The sequence below is a fragment of the Thamnophis elegans genome, chromosome 8 (genome assembly GCF_009769535.1).
Source record: "Thamnophis elegans isolate rThaEle1 chromosome 8, rThaEle1.pri, whole genome shotgun sequence".
NCBI classification, from domain to species: Eukaryota; Metazoa; Chordata; class Lepidosauria; order Squamata; family Colubridae; genus Thamnophis; species Thamnophis elegans.
Window position 1 is genome coordinate 16,336,252 of NC_045548.1, and position 17,086 is coordinate 16,353,337.

At 37.9% G+C, this 17,086-nt stretch overlaps 1 protein-coding gene across 1 annotated transcript in view; it reads left to right on the forward strand.

Moving 5' to 3' along the window:
* The first annotated feature begins 817 nt into the window (after window positions 1-817).
* MBP (myelin basic protein) overlaps window positions 818-17,086 on the forward strand; it is a 109,701-nt gene continuing 93,432 nt past the window's right edge. The window contains exons 1-2 of the mRNA XM_032222811.1: window positions 818-880; window positions 8,220-8,292. Coding sequence (XP_032078702.1) covers window positions 828-880; window positions 8,220-8,292 — 126 coding nt within the window. The 5' untranslated portion in view covers window positions 818-827. The remainder of the gene's footprint in view (window positions 881-8,219; window positions 8,293-17,086) is intronic.

A 17,086-nucleotide genomic window follows, 5' to 3' on the forward strand; every position in this document is an offset into this window, starting at 1 on the left:
AGAATTGTATTTGGCAATTTGTTTTATTTCCAGATTGAAAACTACTGATTTTCATCAATATCTTTCAGTGTAGTTTAATATACTAATGAGGTAGACGTGTTCTAGATATTACCGTGTTTCCCTGAAAATAAGACAGGGTCTTATTTTCTTTTGACCCCGAAAATAAGCACTTGGCCTTATTTTCAGGGAGCTCTTATTATTTTTGAGGTACAGGAGGTGGCGAGCATAATCACCTCATGGCTGCTGCTGTTTTGCAATATTTTCAGGGGAGGGCTTATTTTACTGCATGTGCTCAAAAGCATGATTGGGTTTATTATCTGGGGAAGTCTTATTTTCAGGGAAACAGTGTAATATAAGCAACAAATGATATCTATTATCCTTTAATAGAGTATATTATGGATAGATATACTAGTTATTATCTGCTAACTTGCAGCAGGATTTGCATACCTGAACGGGTCATCAAAAGATCAAAACCGATTCCATGGAATTGGTTCACATGCTTTGTTGTTGTTATAGCTCTATTTTATTTTATTCAAATACTTATTTTAATAAGTTTTACAGACAGAAATTTAAGAAATGACAAAATAAAAATAAGGAAACGAATGCATGAAGTAAAAGCTACAAAAGTAAACCAAAAAGAGGGGAAAAAAGGGAAAGCTTCCATATCTGTCAGTTATGTCAAACAGATTTCTAAATCTACCTTGGGGAGAAAGAGTAGTTAATGATTTTCTAACGTTCCAAAATGTCTTTAAAATCTATGCCACAAGGGAAAAAACACACTGAGTCATTTTTTTGATGAATAGATAAACTTGCCATTTCAAAAAAGAATGTCATTTCATTTGCCAGTCAAGAAACGCAGTGAAATTGTTGGGATAGAGAGGTAAAAATAATCCTGCGATGCGCTGCGAATTGTCCTTCAAATGTACTCTGTTTTGTTTTTGCTGCAAAACACAATTAGTCTTGAGAACAGATTGGGTTAAATTCATTTGGGGGAAATGATGGTACTTCAGACTTGCTTTCATATTTCATGCCAGCTTACCCGAAATGTGTGTTTGGCCTCTGCTGATTTGCATGACTGTGGATAGAACTGTAAAATGTGGTAACTCTGCAGTATTGTGGTTCAGTGACAAGAGCTGATAAAGGAAGTGAACAGGGCGGTTAAACTGGTTTCAAACAGACCAGGTGGCAATTCTACTATAAAAATATTTTTCTTATCTCTCCTGTATGTGACTGATTGTAGCAACCAACAACCAACCCCTCTGTAATTAAGGGGGGGGGATGCAAGTACATGTGCAGAAGGGCAAATGAATCACATTATCCAAACTTATTACAAGAATTCATTCTTCGTATATGTTAATTGGGGATAAACTTTGAGCCGGAGTATAGAGACAAGCATCTTTGTTTCATTAAATGATGATTGAAAGTGTTGCCTCTCTCTCAAGGAAAAAAAAGAACCTTCAATCCTGCAGGTTACCTAAGATTCTGCAGCTAAACCCTGGGTTATGCCTGTCATGAGTTCTAATAATACAATTCTGCATTAATGGTACAGGAGTTCTTCTTTGCATGGTGGGTCTGCAGAGCTGGTACTACTATCTTTCTTGAACTTTGTTGTCCATCCTCCCTATTTGTATACATCAGGAGGCACATCTGCATTGTTGCAGAAGCATCAAAATATGGTTCAAGCATCTCTGTAGACATGCCTCTCCCAGTGCATGAAGAACGCAAGGATAAAGATAGGTGCACAAAGAACATGATGGCATGAGTATCCTATTCTCTCAATGCAATTGTTAATAGCACTAAGATGGTATCTATCTGGAGCTTCTTCAACAACTAACAGGGTAGAAATGATAAAAGGTTAATACAGGTCCTCGACTTACAGCCACAATTGAGCCCAAAATTTATATTGTTAAGTGAGACATTTGTTAAGTGAGTATTGCCCCATTTTTGTTTTTCCCCGCCAGCAGAGTGGGCAGCAGATTCGGACAGTGAGGAGGTTGGGAAGGAACATGGGCCAGTCCTGGAGTCTGGTGAAGACTCTGATGAGGGTTCTGTGTCAGAGGCACGGGGCAGAGCCGGCTCTGTGTCAGAGGCAGGGGGCAGAGCCTTCATAGTCAGACATTAGTGAGGCAGACGAACAGCTGGAACCTGTTCCCAGTGTACACATGCACAGAGTTGCCAGGGGCAACTTGGGAGTAAGGCCACAGGTGGACGATGAATGGCCCTCCCAGAGGAAATAAAAGAGGAGCAAAAGGGGAGTAGAGTTTGCAGGATACAATTAGTTCATTTAATTAGTTCGTGACTCCCCAAGACTCCTTGCAAAGTTTTGCAAATATCAGCCTGGCAGCTGTCCAAGCCAGATAAGTTCTGTGACTGTAAATCCTCCCTTGAAAGACTTTGCTGGATGTAAATGGGCAGAATTCACAGTAAATTAATAAAAGGGGTTTTATCGGAACAAGGAGTTTGCTTCATGCTTTTGGGAAACCTAGGTCAGAACAATTTAACGCCCTTTCTTGCCACAGTTAAGTGAGTCACCCCAGTTGATAAGTTAGCAACATGGTTGTTAAGTGAATCTGGCTTCCCCATTGACTTTGCTGGTCAGAAGGTCATAAAAGTTGATCACATGACCCTGGGATGCAGCAAAGGTCATAAATATGAACAGGTTGCCAGTACCTGAATTTTGATCACTTGATCATGGGATGTTACAAAGGTCACAACTATGAAAAACAGTCATAAGTAACATTTTTCAATGTCGTTGTAACTTTGAATGGTCACTAAATGAACTGTTTTATGTTGAGGACTACTTGTATTGTACTATAACTAGTAAAAAAGATGGAATGTAACCCTTTCTCCAAGTTTCAGGAAAATGATTACATTTCATAGGCTCACTGTGTAGTGAGAAAACTGAATGTATTTGATATAAGCAGAGAAAGCTTCCCAAATCTTAACTTGGACACAATTCTAAAAAAAAGGTTCAGCTTTATTAACTCTTCTCAACAAGGGCCTTATGCTTAGTATATTTGGAACCAAAATTGATCTTGCTTTTGTAGTGGCTCATTAATATAAATTCATAAAGCTATTATAAATTGGACAATGTTCAACTTGGACTCCAGCCCTAGCTAACTTTACGCTGGATGCAAACTAAGTACATGATGTCATTTTCAAACATCCTAATAAATTATAGTTAGCGTTGAACTGAAAATGCTTGTTCAATCAATAGTTGGAACCATTGAACCTTGAATCCACATTTGCAAGAAAGGAAATGCATGGAGAAAGACTGAGATGTTTTAAATGGATAAGAACTGCGTTTAAAAGCTTTGAGGTGCAAGGAGCTCAGAAAATTATAGCCATAGGTGGATATGACATTGTTTGGATGAGGTATTATTTTATTTGGATTATTTTTTTCATGGTTTTGGCCACAGGAAGAGGCAATCTGTAGTTGATTTTGTGTGATTCCAAAAAATGTAAGCAAGCTTAGACCATGTTCGTACTTGGATTGGAAAACCTCAAGAAACCTGAATTCTGTAGACTAGACTGGCAAGTTTAAACAAATGTAGAATGTAATAAAAATAATAAATAAAAGAAGGTGTAAAAAAAACGTACTTCTATGGTGCTGAATGTCAGGGTTCCAGGTAACACCCCTAACAAAAGACAAGGAAAACATATTGACATGTCCATAAAATCATCATCTAACAAAGGTGACTCAAGTGAAATTTTATCTTTAAGTTAATTTTGTGTTTGTGTGTGTGATCATGGGATTGAGCTGATTTTCCATTTTCAGGTTCATGTCACCAGACTGACTATCCGGGCACAGAGGAGGAGATAAAATTAACTTATCTCTATTCTAATAGATCCATCTTTGAGTAAAGAGAAAATCTAGGAAGGGAATGAGAAGAGGGATAGACAAAGTTGACCTACTGAAAGGAAAGCAGAACCACATATGATCCGAGCATTGGGACATGTTCCCTCCATGCTAGACCTTGAACAGATCACATAACCTGTCTGAATCTTTAAATTGGTTGGCTGCATTTTCCACTGCAGAACAATTCATCTGTTTTTAACTCGTTGGCGTATTGTGTGAATTAATGTGAAACTAGTCTTTTCCACCAAAAATAAAATAATGGAATTTGTTATTAATAAATCCTCATTAAAAATTTAAATTCTTTCTGTGGTTTTAGACAGGCTAATGTTTATGATGCTATTAAAAGCTTCATTTGAATACAACAACATTTAAAAGTGATGTGTTTGACTATTGGAATCCTTACTCTTGTTAACAATGGAGCAGTTTGCGGTGGTGTTGGCATCAGTGCAGAATTATTTCTGCAAAATTCTGTGTTTTGAATTCATCTGATAAATAGCTGGGGTTTCTTGGATGAAGAACTTAATACCTTAATACTTTGAACAATTCATTCTCTCTCTTTCTCCTTCCCTCTCTCTCTCTCTCTCTCTCTCTCTCTCTCTCTCTCCCTCCCTCTCTCTCTCTCTTGCATTCTTGCTCATTAGCTGTGTGGAAGTTTATTTTTAATTAGTGTGTGTTGTTTATATACATACATGCATACATACATACATACATCAGATGTGATTTATCCAAAGTGTTTCTATTTCAGGGTAAGGAGCTATAGACTTTTTAATGGGCACACACTGCAAATTTATGCTTTAGACATTGTTCAGCAAATACTTTGGTAATGAAACTCACCCCTGATATTCCTCTGTTTTCTCCATACTTTCCTATCTTCTCTAAATACTTCCTCATGTATTAGGAAAATGTGCAAAATAAAAATAGGTTTACGAATGTCCAATTTCAAATATCACATCTTTCACACTACTGCCATGACTGAAATAGAATGGAATTTGCTTGTATTGCCCTGGTGTTATATTGTTTATAGATAGAAATGGACAGCATGATAGCAAGAGCACTTAGACTTATATTCCAGTTCACAGTGCTTTACAGCCCTCTCTAAGCAGTTTACAGAGTCAGCATATTGCCCCCAATAATCTGGGTCCTCATTTTACCAGCCTTAGAATGATGGAAAGCTGAGTCAACCTTGAGCCTGGTGCAAATTGAACAGTCAAACTGCAGGCAGCCAGCAGCAGCAGAATTAGCCTGCTGTACCACATTCTAACCACTGCACCACCACGGCTCATAATGTCAGATAGTCATCATTTGTGTTCTTGACTTTGCTTGTGGGAAGCCCTCAGTGAAGGTTGGAAATTGTGATCACGTGACCAAGGGATGTTGAGATGTTAAGATTGTGATTGAGTCACCACGGCCCTCTATCGTGACCATGAGGATACGGTGACCACTGCAATTATAAGGACTGTTCTAAGATGCACGTTTTCAGCACTGTCGTAACTTCAAATGATTGTTGAATGAATGGCCATGTCAGCCTCTGCTGCTTGCTTTTCGGCTGCCATTGAAACGAGGAGGGAGGGCACGGTATTTGGGAGTGGGAAATAATCTGTACAGGAGGACTATTAATTGGGAGTTGTTCTCACCATCTATTGCGCATGTGGCAAGGGGGGGAGTTTCATGCCAAGGCCAACTGTCAGGCATACCAACCTGATGATGATTTTTGAAGATGTCTCCCACCTGACATCTGGGGAGATAGTGGTTTGGACTATGGACTGGGGTTACCAAGGGGAGGGGAATGGGTCATGTATGATATCAAATGCTTCCGCATGCTTTTGCTCAGATCCGGCTTTGCTTAGCTTCTATTTACTTATAATCAGTAAAAGTACTCTTAATTCTGCAAAATGGAGTTGAGTGGTTTCTTTCTTGGTTATTAAGTGAAGCAGCCTTGACAGGCCATTAAGTGAGGACTACTATATAACATCTGGGATGGGAGTTTTTCTTGTTTCTTTGGTCAGGCTATGCGGATGGTATTTGTTTTTATAATTGCTTTAAGCCTGCAGTATTTCATAGCACACCTTGCCAATTTTCTCTTTTCAGGATGGCAATTTTTTTCAATGAGTTTTTGGAAACAGTGCTTAGAATTCATTTAAAAAAAATAACCAGTAAGCCACCCAAAAAGCCAAGTCTTTTTGTACTCAGACAACCATGAAATCCAATGACTAAATAAAGAAATTGTTGGGCTCAACTTTCATTTGTTTTTGCTCTCTTTTGCTCTGTCCAGTCTTTTTGAGTGCCATCCATTTTTCTCCTTCCTCAGTCCTATTATCAAAAATACTAGATATTCATGGTAAAAATATGAATCTCTAGAAAGAATCAGATGTAATTATTGGAATTCACTGTGGAAAACACAACCTTTCAAAAGTTTTCTGGCAATAATTAAATATGAGCAAAGTTGGCCATCGTACTTCATGTATTGCCAACCGATCTCGTTTATTGATATTTTAATAGCTCTCTTGAATACTACAAAGCCAGAAAATTAACTGCTTAATGTTTTCTTGCCTGCCAGCTGCCAGACTTTGCTTAGTATTTATTAACTGGTCAGCTGGATCATTCAAATGCCAGATTTTGGGGGGGAAATGTAGGGAACTTGATAACGCTTCCTGATAATTAGAAATTTGATAAAATGCACAGTTATTAATGGATTTAAAACCACTCTCACCATTGTTTTACATTCATTTAATAACTGTATCATTGCTCAGTATCATTGAGCAAGTTGATGAAGAAATAGCTGGGAACGTGCAGAAAGATTATATGCACTATCTAGAAATACAGGGAGTCCTCACCTTACGACCACAATTGAGCCCAACATTTCAATTGCTAAGTGAAATGTTTGTTAAGTGAGTTTGCCCCATTTTATGAACTTTCTTGCCACATTTGTTAAGTGAATCACTGCAGTTGTTCAGTTAGTAACAAGATTGTTAAATGAATCTGGCTTCCTCATTGACTTTGCTTATCCAAATATAGCAAAAAGTGATCACATGATGCCAGGACACTGCAACCATCATAAATATGAGTCAGTTGCCAAGAGTCTGAATTTTGATCACGCCACCATGGGGATGCTACAACTGTCATAAGTGTGAAAAGTAGTCATAAATACTTTAAAAACTATTATAATTCAAGGACTGCTTGCAATAGGACAAACTATCTGGCACAACCACCCTTACATGAAACAGTATTGTCTCTCTCTTCCTCTGTGTGTGTGTGTGTGTGTGTATTTGCAGGTGCGTGTGTGCGCATACATGCACTGGGCCAGAAACTGCACCTGTATGATTTCTTCCAGTCTCATTCAATTTTATGACAAGCATTTTCTTTTCTTTTTCTTTTTTTGGGGAAAATAAATGTCAGGTGAAATTCTCATGGGTCTATTATTCTTATATTTACCGTAGTTACTGTGTAAAAAAACAAAACACCTTCATGATTTCTTGACACCTTTCACCACAATCTAGATTAAAAAGTTTAAAAACACTCTGAAAATAAACTTTTTAAAAATGGAAAGCTTTTCTGCAAAACATTTTCTTAGTTTGGTCCAGGTTTTGATTCACCTTCAATACAGTTCTAATATTTTTTGTCACGACAATGCTTCACTTTAAAATGTGTGTAGAGAGCTTTACATTAGTGGATTAAAAAGAGGAACAGGAAACAGTTGTCAAACATGAAAGACCTCTCAATCTTCTGTAGGATTTCAATCGATAAATACATTATTGTACTTCTACATGGATGAAATTTATCTCCTGTACTCTTCAAAACCAGGTTGTTCACACCAAGGTATAAAGAGATATTGTTGGCTGTTATTGGATCAGTTTAAGTTAGTGCCATAATGATCAGTGTCAGACATACCAATTGTTAGATTTATCAGTGATCTACATTCTGGAGAGGTTTTGCATCGGAAGCATGCTTTACAAATAACCTGGAACTAACCTTTTAAGGACTACAATTTGCTTTGGTCACTATACCTAAATTTAATTTAATAAGGCAGCATCACAGTATTCTGCCTTATACTGTATCAAAGTGTATACAAAGTGTATACAATGGAGAGCATTGATCTCAGAACTGGCTGCAATGATTGGGTGGGGGGAGAGGAGGGGAAAGCATTTTAACTTACAGTTGTTTTTTCCAAGCCTCCTCATGTATACTTGAGACTGAACCTGGAGCACAGTATGAACTATAAAAACATAAAACTACATTTCCATAATAGTGTATATAGACTTAGAGGGGGGTATAAACTTTTGTGCAATATAGTTGTCTAAATCACATTTAAATCATTGTGATGCTCCTAACCAACTTTTTAAAAATTATTCTTTTATTGCAGCTCTGGAAGGAACGTAGAAATCATCATGGGGAATCAAGTTCGAAAACAGGATCAAATTACCGAGAAGGCAAAGGTAAGAAAAAGCATTATCCTTGGAAGTAGGTCAGTGTTTGGAAATACAGATCTTTCATTACATGTTACAACACGATTTGTAGGTGAAGCTTTATCATTATGACACTGTAAAGATTGTATTTTCCCAAATCAAATAATAGCTAGAAACTTAAAGATCTTCTTGGATTTCAGGTTGTTACTATTTCCCCCCACCCCCTATGTTTTAGTATTAAACCATCTGCAAACATATGTGTGTGTATACACACACACACACACACACACACACATATATAAATATAAATATAAATTTCACCTTACGTGAAGAAAAGTAAAGAGCATAATATCTAAAAAAGTAAAAAAGACAAAAACGATAGCAATTACACACATAGTCCAAGTTTGCCTGATTTTACAGATGTATTGAAAGGGTCAAGGCCAATCTTGAGGATTATGGTGTCCCAGGGGGCAGGTGCTGCAACATCAAAGACGTGCTTCTGGGATTCCATATGAAGGGACCCCCAAGTGTGATCCTACTGGAAGACTTAATGGGATAGGCACAAACAACTATGGAGAAGCGGTCCCTGCAAATAACCTGACTTCATGAAATAGAGGATTTAATAAGTGATAACAATTGCCTTGAATTCCACCTGGAAGTATGCTGAGAGCCAGTACAGCTCACAGAGCAGAGGCATGACATGGGTGGTACTGAGGTTCCCATAACTTCCTGTGCTGCTGCATTCTGTACTAGCTGCATCATCTGGTAGTTTTCAGTGGTGGCTCCAGGTAGATTACATTGCACCACTTGGGAGGTGACTAAAGTATTATGATGCTGTGGCCTTTCAAAGGCCCTGCACAGGTGCCTCTGCACTCTTACGTGTGAATCACAGACGAAGCAATCCGCAGGAGGCAAGTGTTAAAAGGTGCTTTATGACACGAGCGCTGCTCTTTAAGTACGTTTATGCAATGTTGCAGTGAAAATATAAAGGACGACACTTTTACCAGTTAGACTTATATAGCGCTTCATAGGCCTTTCAGGCCTCTCTAAGCGGTTTACAGAGTCAGCATATCGCCCCCAACAACAATCCGGGTCCTCATTTCACCCACCTCGGAAGGATGGAAGGCTGAGTCAACCTTGAGCCGGTGAGATTTGAACCGCTGAACTGCAGATAACAGTCAGCTGAAGTGGCCTTCAGTACTGCACCCTAACCACTGAGCCACCTGTCAACACAACACGTTTAGTCATTTTGGCATCATTATAGTTAGGAACAGTTGCCTATGACTATAGAAATCCAAATGAAGGACCAAGGATGAAAGTAGGGTCAACATCAGCAGATCTTTCTGTAGATTGGAGAGTTTATGAAATCCTAGAAATCTCATGAAACTCTACCAGGATGAGGTGAACCATTAAGCTAATACATATATACGAGAAAAGAAAAAATATATTTTCTGTCCAAAATACTTGCATTTCAAAAACCATAAATAAAGATTAGCTCCAGGAACTCATACGATTCTATCTGAATCACAATCTAACCAACAGCAGATCCAATCTATTTAATCATAAATTAGTAGTGTGAATTTATGGATTTAACGGATGCATCAAACAAGATTCAAACAAATGCCCAAGGGCTTCTAAAAAACCTGCCCACTTAAACCCAGTTTAAAATGAAACTAAAGGAAGAGATGAGGAATAAGGACTTATGACCACCCCAAAACTACTTCCAGAAATTTTGAGTTATTTTTCTATCAATTGTCTTCAATTCCACTATTGTCAGTTCCATCGTTGCTGAAGTAGTCAAGTTATTTTTGGACTGAGTTCAAGTTCTGGTGACTTACATAGATGCATCCATGCTTTTTTTTTTTTGGCATAATGTAGAAATAGTTTGCAATTGCCTTCTGGAGGATATTATCAGACTTTCTAGACTAGTGGTGTCAAACTCAAGGCCTGGGAGCTGGATTCAGCCTGCAGGGTACTTAGATCTGGCCCACGGGGCTGCCCTGGAAACATGGAAGGACCAGCCTGTAGTGCTTTTGCCAGTGAAAATGGAGCTCTGGAGGGATGTATGCGGCCCTCCTGAGCTCCATTTTCACTGGCAGTGGGTTGCAGGAGGCCATGGCACTGAAAACAGAGCCCAGGAGCCCGTTTTTACTGACAGAGTGCTCAGGCCACCACAGGTGCCCCTGAAATGAGTGATGTTGAGCTGGCCATGCCCACCCAGCCATGCCCACCCCGGCCCCCTGAAATCAAACACAACCCTGATGTGTCCCTCAATGAAATCGAGTTTGACACTCCTGTTCTAGACTAATGTACATCCTTATCCAATACTAACTACTGTAGATTTGTCTCTGCTATAAACACACACAAGTTTTGCCTCCCATCTGGACTGATTATAAGTAACCATGGTGTGATTTTAATTTTAGAACTTTAAATTGTGTAGTAATATAAACATTTTGAATGAGGTGAATTTTCCTTCCAAGTTTCATTAATGAAGTATGATTTGAAGTCCTATCAAAATGCCATTAATCTAGACTGTGGTTGTTAAGTGTCTTGACAAAATCTTTACAAAGTCTTCTTCAATCACTTCTTTGTTTCTAAAAAAGTAAAGAAATGTTTTGAAGTACTTTGTACTCTTGATAATCAGTCAGTGATTAATAATTGGAGTGAAAAATGTAATGACAGGAAATAGCAGCTTCTTTATGGTTTCAGGTGACAAAACTGGTGGGGAAGAACTAGGAAGGTTGAGTAAGTGTTGTTTTCTGTATTTAGCAGGCTCTCAATACTCTGTCCCCCCCCCCACACACACACATTATCATCATACCTAACATAAAAAAATAGAATACGCTCTTCAAAAAGAAATAAATTTCAACTGACTTAAGCTGACTTAAACTATGGTTCGTACAATACTCACTATATTAGCATTGCCAAAAAGGCATTAAAGAGTTGTGAACCTACTCTTGCAAAGCTTCTCCGGTAATATTGTATTGTAAACTAAGGAATACAAAACCTTTGCTAGACTAATTCTCGAATACAGCTCATCTGTCTGGAACCTGCACTGCATATCAGACATTAATACAATTGAGAGAGTCCAGAGATATTTCATGAGAAGAGTCCTCCCTTCCTCTGCTCACAACAGAATACATTATACCACCAGACTTAGAACTATGCCGCCTTCGATCTGACCTGAGCATAGTACACAAAATTTTCTGCTACGATGTCCTACCTGTCAATGACAATTTCAGCTTCAACCGCAACAATACACAAGCTCATAATAGATAAAAACTTAACTTCAACCACTTCAGACTCAATTGCAGAAAATACAACTTCAGCAACAGAATGGTCAATGCCTGGAATGCACTACTTGACTCTGTGGTTTCATCCCCAAACCCCCATAACTTTAACCTTAAACTGTCTACTTTTGACCTCATCCCATTCCTAAGAGGTCTGTAAGGGGCATGCATAAGCACACCAACGTTCCTATTGTCCCCACTTCTTCGTATCCATTTCCTGTATTCATAATCTTGTTTATACTTATATCTGTTATCTTATACATGTTTGACAAAATAAATTAAAATAAATTAAAATTAACAAATTGATTAATTACAGAGTGTAAAATTGATCATAAAATAGAAAAAAAATAACAATTTGTTTTTTAAAGATTATTTTTAACGTTGACTTTACTTGCAATGTTATTTAGCAGGCCTTCTGACCCAAGGAGACTATCTCACTACAATATAATTTTCTTGCTTTTGATATTTTACCAGGAATTATCTCAGCAATAAATTACAGCTCTCCTATAATTCTTTATTCAATTCTTGTCTGGGCTATATTAGAGGTTTCTCAGAAAAGATTCATGGGGTTTAGAATCTTCACTTGATAAAGTATTATGAGAAAATCTGGGGAATACACATGTGGCTTATTCCTCAGCAAAGTCTTCAACAGAGTCTCTTATAACATTCTTCTTAATAAAAAGATGAAACTGGGCTAAACTAGATTACTGTTGGATGGATTCATAGTTGGCTAAATCACCACACCCAAGGAGTACACCTCAATGGCTTACTTCGACTAAATCTTAAGAATTTTGCCTGATAGTATAAAATGTGAGTGGAGAACAAGCTAGGTTTATGCAAACAGTTCCTTTTCCCTAAATAAAACCTATATTTTCTTTGGGGTTAGGCAAGAAATGGAGATATCATTTCCTTTTAATAATGAAGTTTTCATCCCTACATCAAATGAAGCAAGTTTATAAAGTAAATCCATTTATGGGAATAAGCAACAAAAACAACATTTAAATTATGCTTTTCATGAAAAGCATGAACTCGATTATTTTTGTCTAAAGTCAGAATTCTGGTTTCATTCTGGTTTCACAAAATAGCTAGTCTCAATCAATAAAGTCAGGAAGGGAGAAAAAAACAGAACTGTGTTTCTTTACCTTGAAATGGCTTTTCTCAATTTAAAATACAGCAACTCGAAAAACACTGGCAAATAGTAAATTCTTTTTTATGTCCCCTTCAAAGTCCATCTCCTTTTTTGTTCTGGCTTGTGTTTTGGTACTTGTGAAACCTTTTCCACCTTTTCCTTTTCTTTTATTCTATCGCCATCCTTCCTTCTACTCCATGGTAATTCTCTCTACAGACCAAGGGTTTGTCAGTTGTTAAGAGCAGTGCATAAAAGACTTTTGCCCTCTAGCATGATTATACCTCCTTCATAGAAGGTTCTGGAACCAATCAATTGATTTGCTTACAGTGTACTCAGGGGTGGGCAAGAGATTCTCTGCCCTGTTGCTGGGTGGGTGCGGCCATGGTGTGCATGGCCTAGTCAGCTCCCCGTACCGCGGCACGGGGGTGTTTTGGTCCTCCCTGGGCTCCGGAGGCTTTTCTTGAGCGTCTTGGAGGGTGAAAATGGCCTCCACAGGCTACAGAGGCCCTGAACTTCTGGTAGGCCCATTTTTCACCTTCCCTAAGCCTACGCGCATGCACTGCACTTACATGCATCCAAAACGCGCCACGTGGGGACTCCTGGGAGGGGAAGGGTGGGTGGGATTTTGAGGTTCTACAAACTATACAGAATCTTAGCTAGAGGTTCTCCCAAATCCCTGTGAACCCCCAGCAGCCCATCCTTGAGTGTACTATTGCATCAGAAGAAAGACATACTCTGGCAAATCCGATGCGCTGCTTTATGACCCTCTTAGGGGTTACCACTCACACCTAGAGAAATTATGTGCTGCATATTCATGCTGATGTGAGAAGAACAAGACACATGTGTTTCCAACATCACTTTTTCCATGTACATGAGAGAAGTGAATTTAATTATAGGATATCTTAAAAGATTGCCTGCTTTACGGAGAAATCCTGATGTAGGTGTGTGGACAGAGGGAGAATCCGCGGGTTTATGAATTGGCACTGATAGTGGGATTAAAGAAAAGGAAGGTAAGAGTGGTTGACTGAATTTTCTGCAGAATAAGGAACTAGCGTGCTTGTTTTAAGAATAAAGTGAGTAAGAGAACATTTGTCTCATGGAGAAATGCAGTCAAGTAAACAAACTGAATAATGCTTGTGCCGGTCTGTTTTTTTCCACAGGGTAAAATGGCTTGGCCTCATACAGCCTTGATTCAAAGCTTATAACTTGTACAGTACTGAAAATTGTCTACAGCAATTTTTCTTTAAATCAAGGCACATCTCACGAAATAACAATGAAACATCCATTACACTGAACAACTTAAGTGGTTAAGAAGCACACTTCAAAGCTTGACCTCAGTTAGAGTCCATTGTTAGTCTAATTATCTGATAAGGCATCTGAAAGAAAAGGAAGGAAGGAAGGAGCTGCTAATGTCTTACTGGTTTACCTTATAATTAAAGTGAAAACTCTTGAATTTTGTACATGCACTTAATTTAATTGTAATTAAGCTAGTTTTAATTATATAATCCTGCAGCTATATCAGCTAGAATTTTCTTAAACAACATACAAGATCAGCCATATTCTGATTCAGATTATAAGCGTTATTTGTTTATTTCTTATATATACCCCACTTTATTTTCAAAAGCTCAAGGCAACATGCAATAGGAATCCATTCTATTATTCCCGCACACAAAACAACAGTCCTGTGAGATGGGTTCAATGCGGACATATAATAGATTCTAAAAATATAGAAAATTCACATTCTAAACCAAGAAAAAGCTAATTCTGCCATCTCTAATGCTTAATTTATGCAACTCAGTATATATTCAAAGTCTTTTCATTAGCATTTTTCTATTGTTGTGGTTGTCTTTTTGCAGCTCTAAAGTCAAACTTATTGACCACCTACATTTTCATCATCAAAAATAGTCTTGCAACCTGAAATGCTTTGACACTATCTTCTTGTGTACTATACAGATTAGGCAAGTATATGAAATTGGGAAATGGAAAACCAGGATTTTGGTGGAACAAAACTCTTTAGTTTGGCAGCATCTTTTGAGTCGAATAAAGGAATGCTGGAATACTTCATCTGTCTCTCTCCAACTCCTCTGCACTCATTTTATCCTGTTCTTCCACTGATCTTCCTAGCACTTTCTTTCCCTGTTCCAAAGACATTGGCAGTTAAGAGCAGGCAGAGAAAACCTATTACCGATAAAGCTATTACCATTGAACCATTCATTTAATAACCACTGCATTCTAGGTTGGTGCTATAAAAAGTTATTTATGACCTTCTCCTTGTACTCACAACCGTCACAGCTTCCCGACAGTCATATGATCAAAATTCAGACGTTGTAACTAACTTGTATTTACAGTGGTTTCAGCATCTTGGATTGCTCACATGATCACCAATTGTGACCTTCTTAGGAGGCTTTCAACAAGCAAAGTCAATGGGGGAAGACACATTCACTTAAGGAGTTTGCGATATGTTTAACATCTGGGCAAAAAGGTTATTAAATCAGGCACCTATTTAACGACTGCATCGCTTAGTTCCGGTTGCAATTGTGGTCACAGGTAGAGAACTACCTACAATATGAGAAGCTGAAGATGCCACACTCACAGCCAGGGACAGTATTTGATATTTTCCACCCAAACATTTTAGCATTGACTCAAATCCAGTGACACTGATGTTGAAAATGTGTTTTGGAATATTTTAAAATTTCTGGGTGAAACAGAAATGACAGGATTTAGGATAGTTTCCTGTCCCAGGATAGCCAATCTGCTTAACTGCCTACCTTCCTTGTTTGACCGAGGGATACATCAGATTGGAAGATGTCAAGTACATGGGGGAAATCAGTGGCAAGGGGCTCATAGAAAAATATATTTCATGGCAAACACATGTCCTCAATGACTGGCGCTTTTTTCCCCTGGGGTGGAGGAGAAGTAAGGAAGGGGGAAAATCGAATCCATTACTATGGCCAAAGTAGAAGAAAGGATTCTTAAACTGTCTTCCTATCCCAAAAATCAAGCCATTTAAGGCTGTGGTGTATGAAATCCCTACAAACAGGGAAACTGAAGAAGTAATCAGACCGTAACAAGAACTGCCAGTATTTGTTCAGAGCAAAAAATGAACACTCATACAGGAGTTACTCTCACTGAATGAAGTGAGAGGACCTTTTGAATAGATGTCCTCAAGATTGCGCAAGATGTCTTCTCATATAGTGGTGGAGAAAAATAAGTAGTTCGAGTTAATACTCGAGATTTTTGCCAAAGGGAAGCAGATATGATTTTCCTTCATTTTCAAAAAAATACAGACCGAGCTGTAAAAATAGACTCCCATGCCATACTACTCATACATTTCAATTAAGTACACTTTAAAAGCCATTTTGTGCGTGCTTATTACTTCCCATAGCATTTTGCTGTCAATTCTCTATTTATTAGTTTGTTTAATTTCCAGAGACATTAAGGGGTTCATGATAATTAAAATATCACATTCTTTTGGAGAGAGGAGATTTATGGGATATTTTGTAAAAGAGATGCATTAGATCTAATGGAGGCTTACTTTGTTTAATTACTTTTTTTAATGTTTATTAATGATTTTGATAGTGGGGAGGGGGTAACCTCTAAATTCCAGTGATGTAGTCTTGGAAAATTCCATGTGGCAAAAAAAAAAAAAAGAGAGAGAAACCAGGAGATACAAGTCCAGGATATCCCCTAAGGTGATTTCTCTGGTTGCTTTTTGAGCAGTCACATGTTCCATTTGAAGTGTTAGAAAAACACTTTTTAAATAGTGTGGACATACCTTACCTTTTCCTTTTCCAAAATGATTTCTAGCAGAACAGGAATGTTTATTTGGGAGATGACTCAAGTGTCACCTGGGAGTGGAAGGCACTCCTTGGTCTGGTATTTGAGTGAATCATTTCCTTGTGATTTCAGTGTGCTCATGGGAACTTATAATTGATCTGCCATAGGTGGAATGTAATGGCTTTCTACTTTGCTACATAGTTGAGGTTCACCAATATTTTGCAAATCTATTGTTATCATTGCACCACTATACTGTACATAGCAAATATCATCTTTTAGTCATTGTGACTCTTACTACTTTTAAATTATCTGATTATTAAGCAATATTGCACATGCATATAAATATACACTCACTCAAATGTCTATGGGTGGTACATCATAAATATGGAATAATCTCTACTTTCTTTTCCAATCTGTCTGATCACCTAAAAATTAATTGAGGGATCTGTTGACAAATTATTTAGGATAAAGAGATTCTAAGGAAGATATTTGAGAAAGAAAATATCTATGTCTCTGCTAAATACAAATTTTGCTTCGTACATAAGCTATTCATACAGTGGCGCTGATGTTTCTTTAAACCTTGCAAAATGTTCTTCCATTATGATATGGCAATGCAAAGGAAGACAAA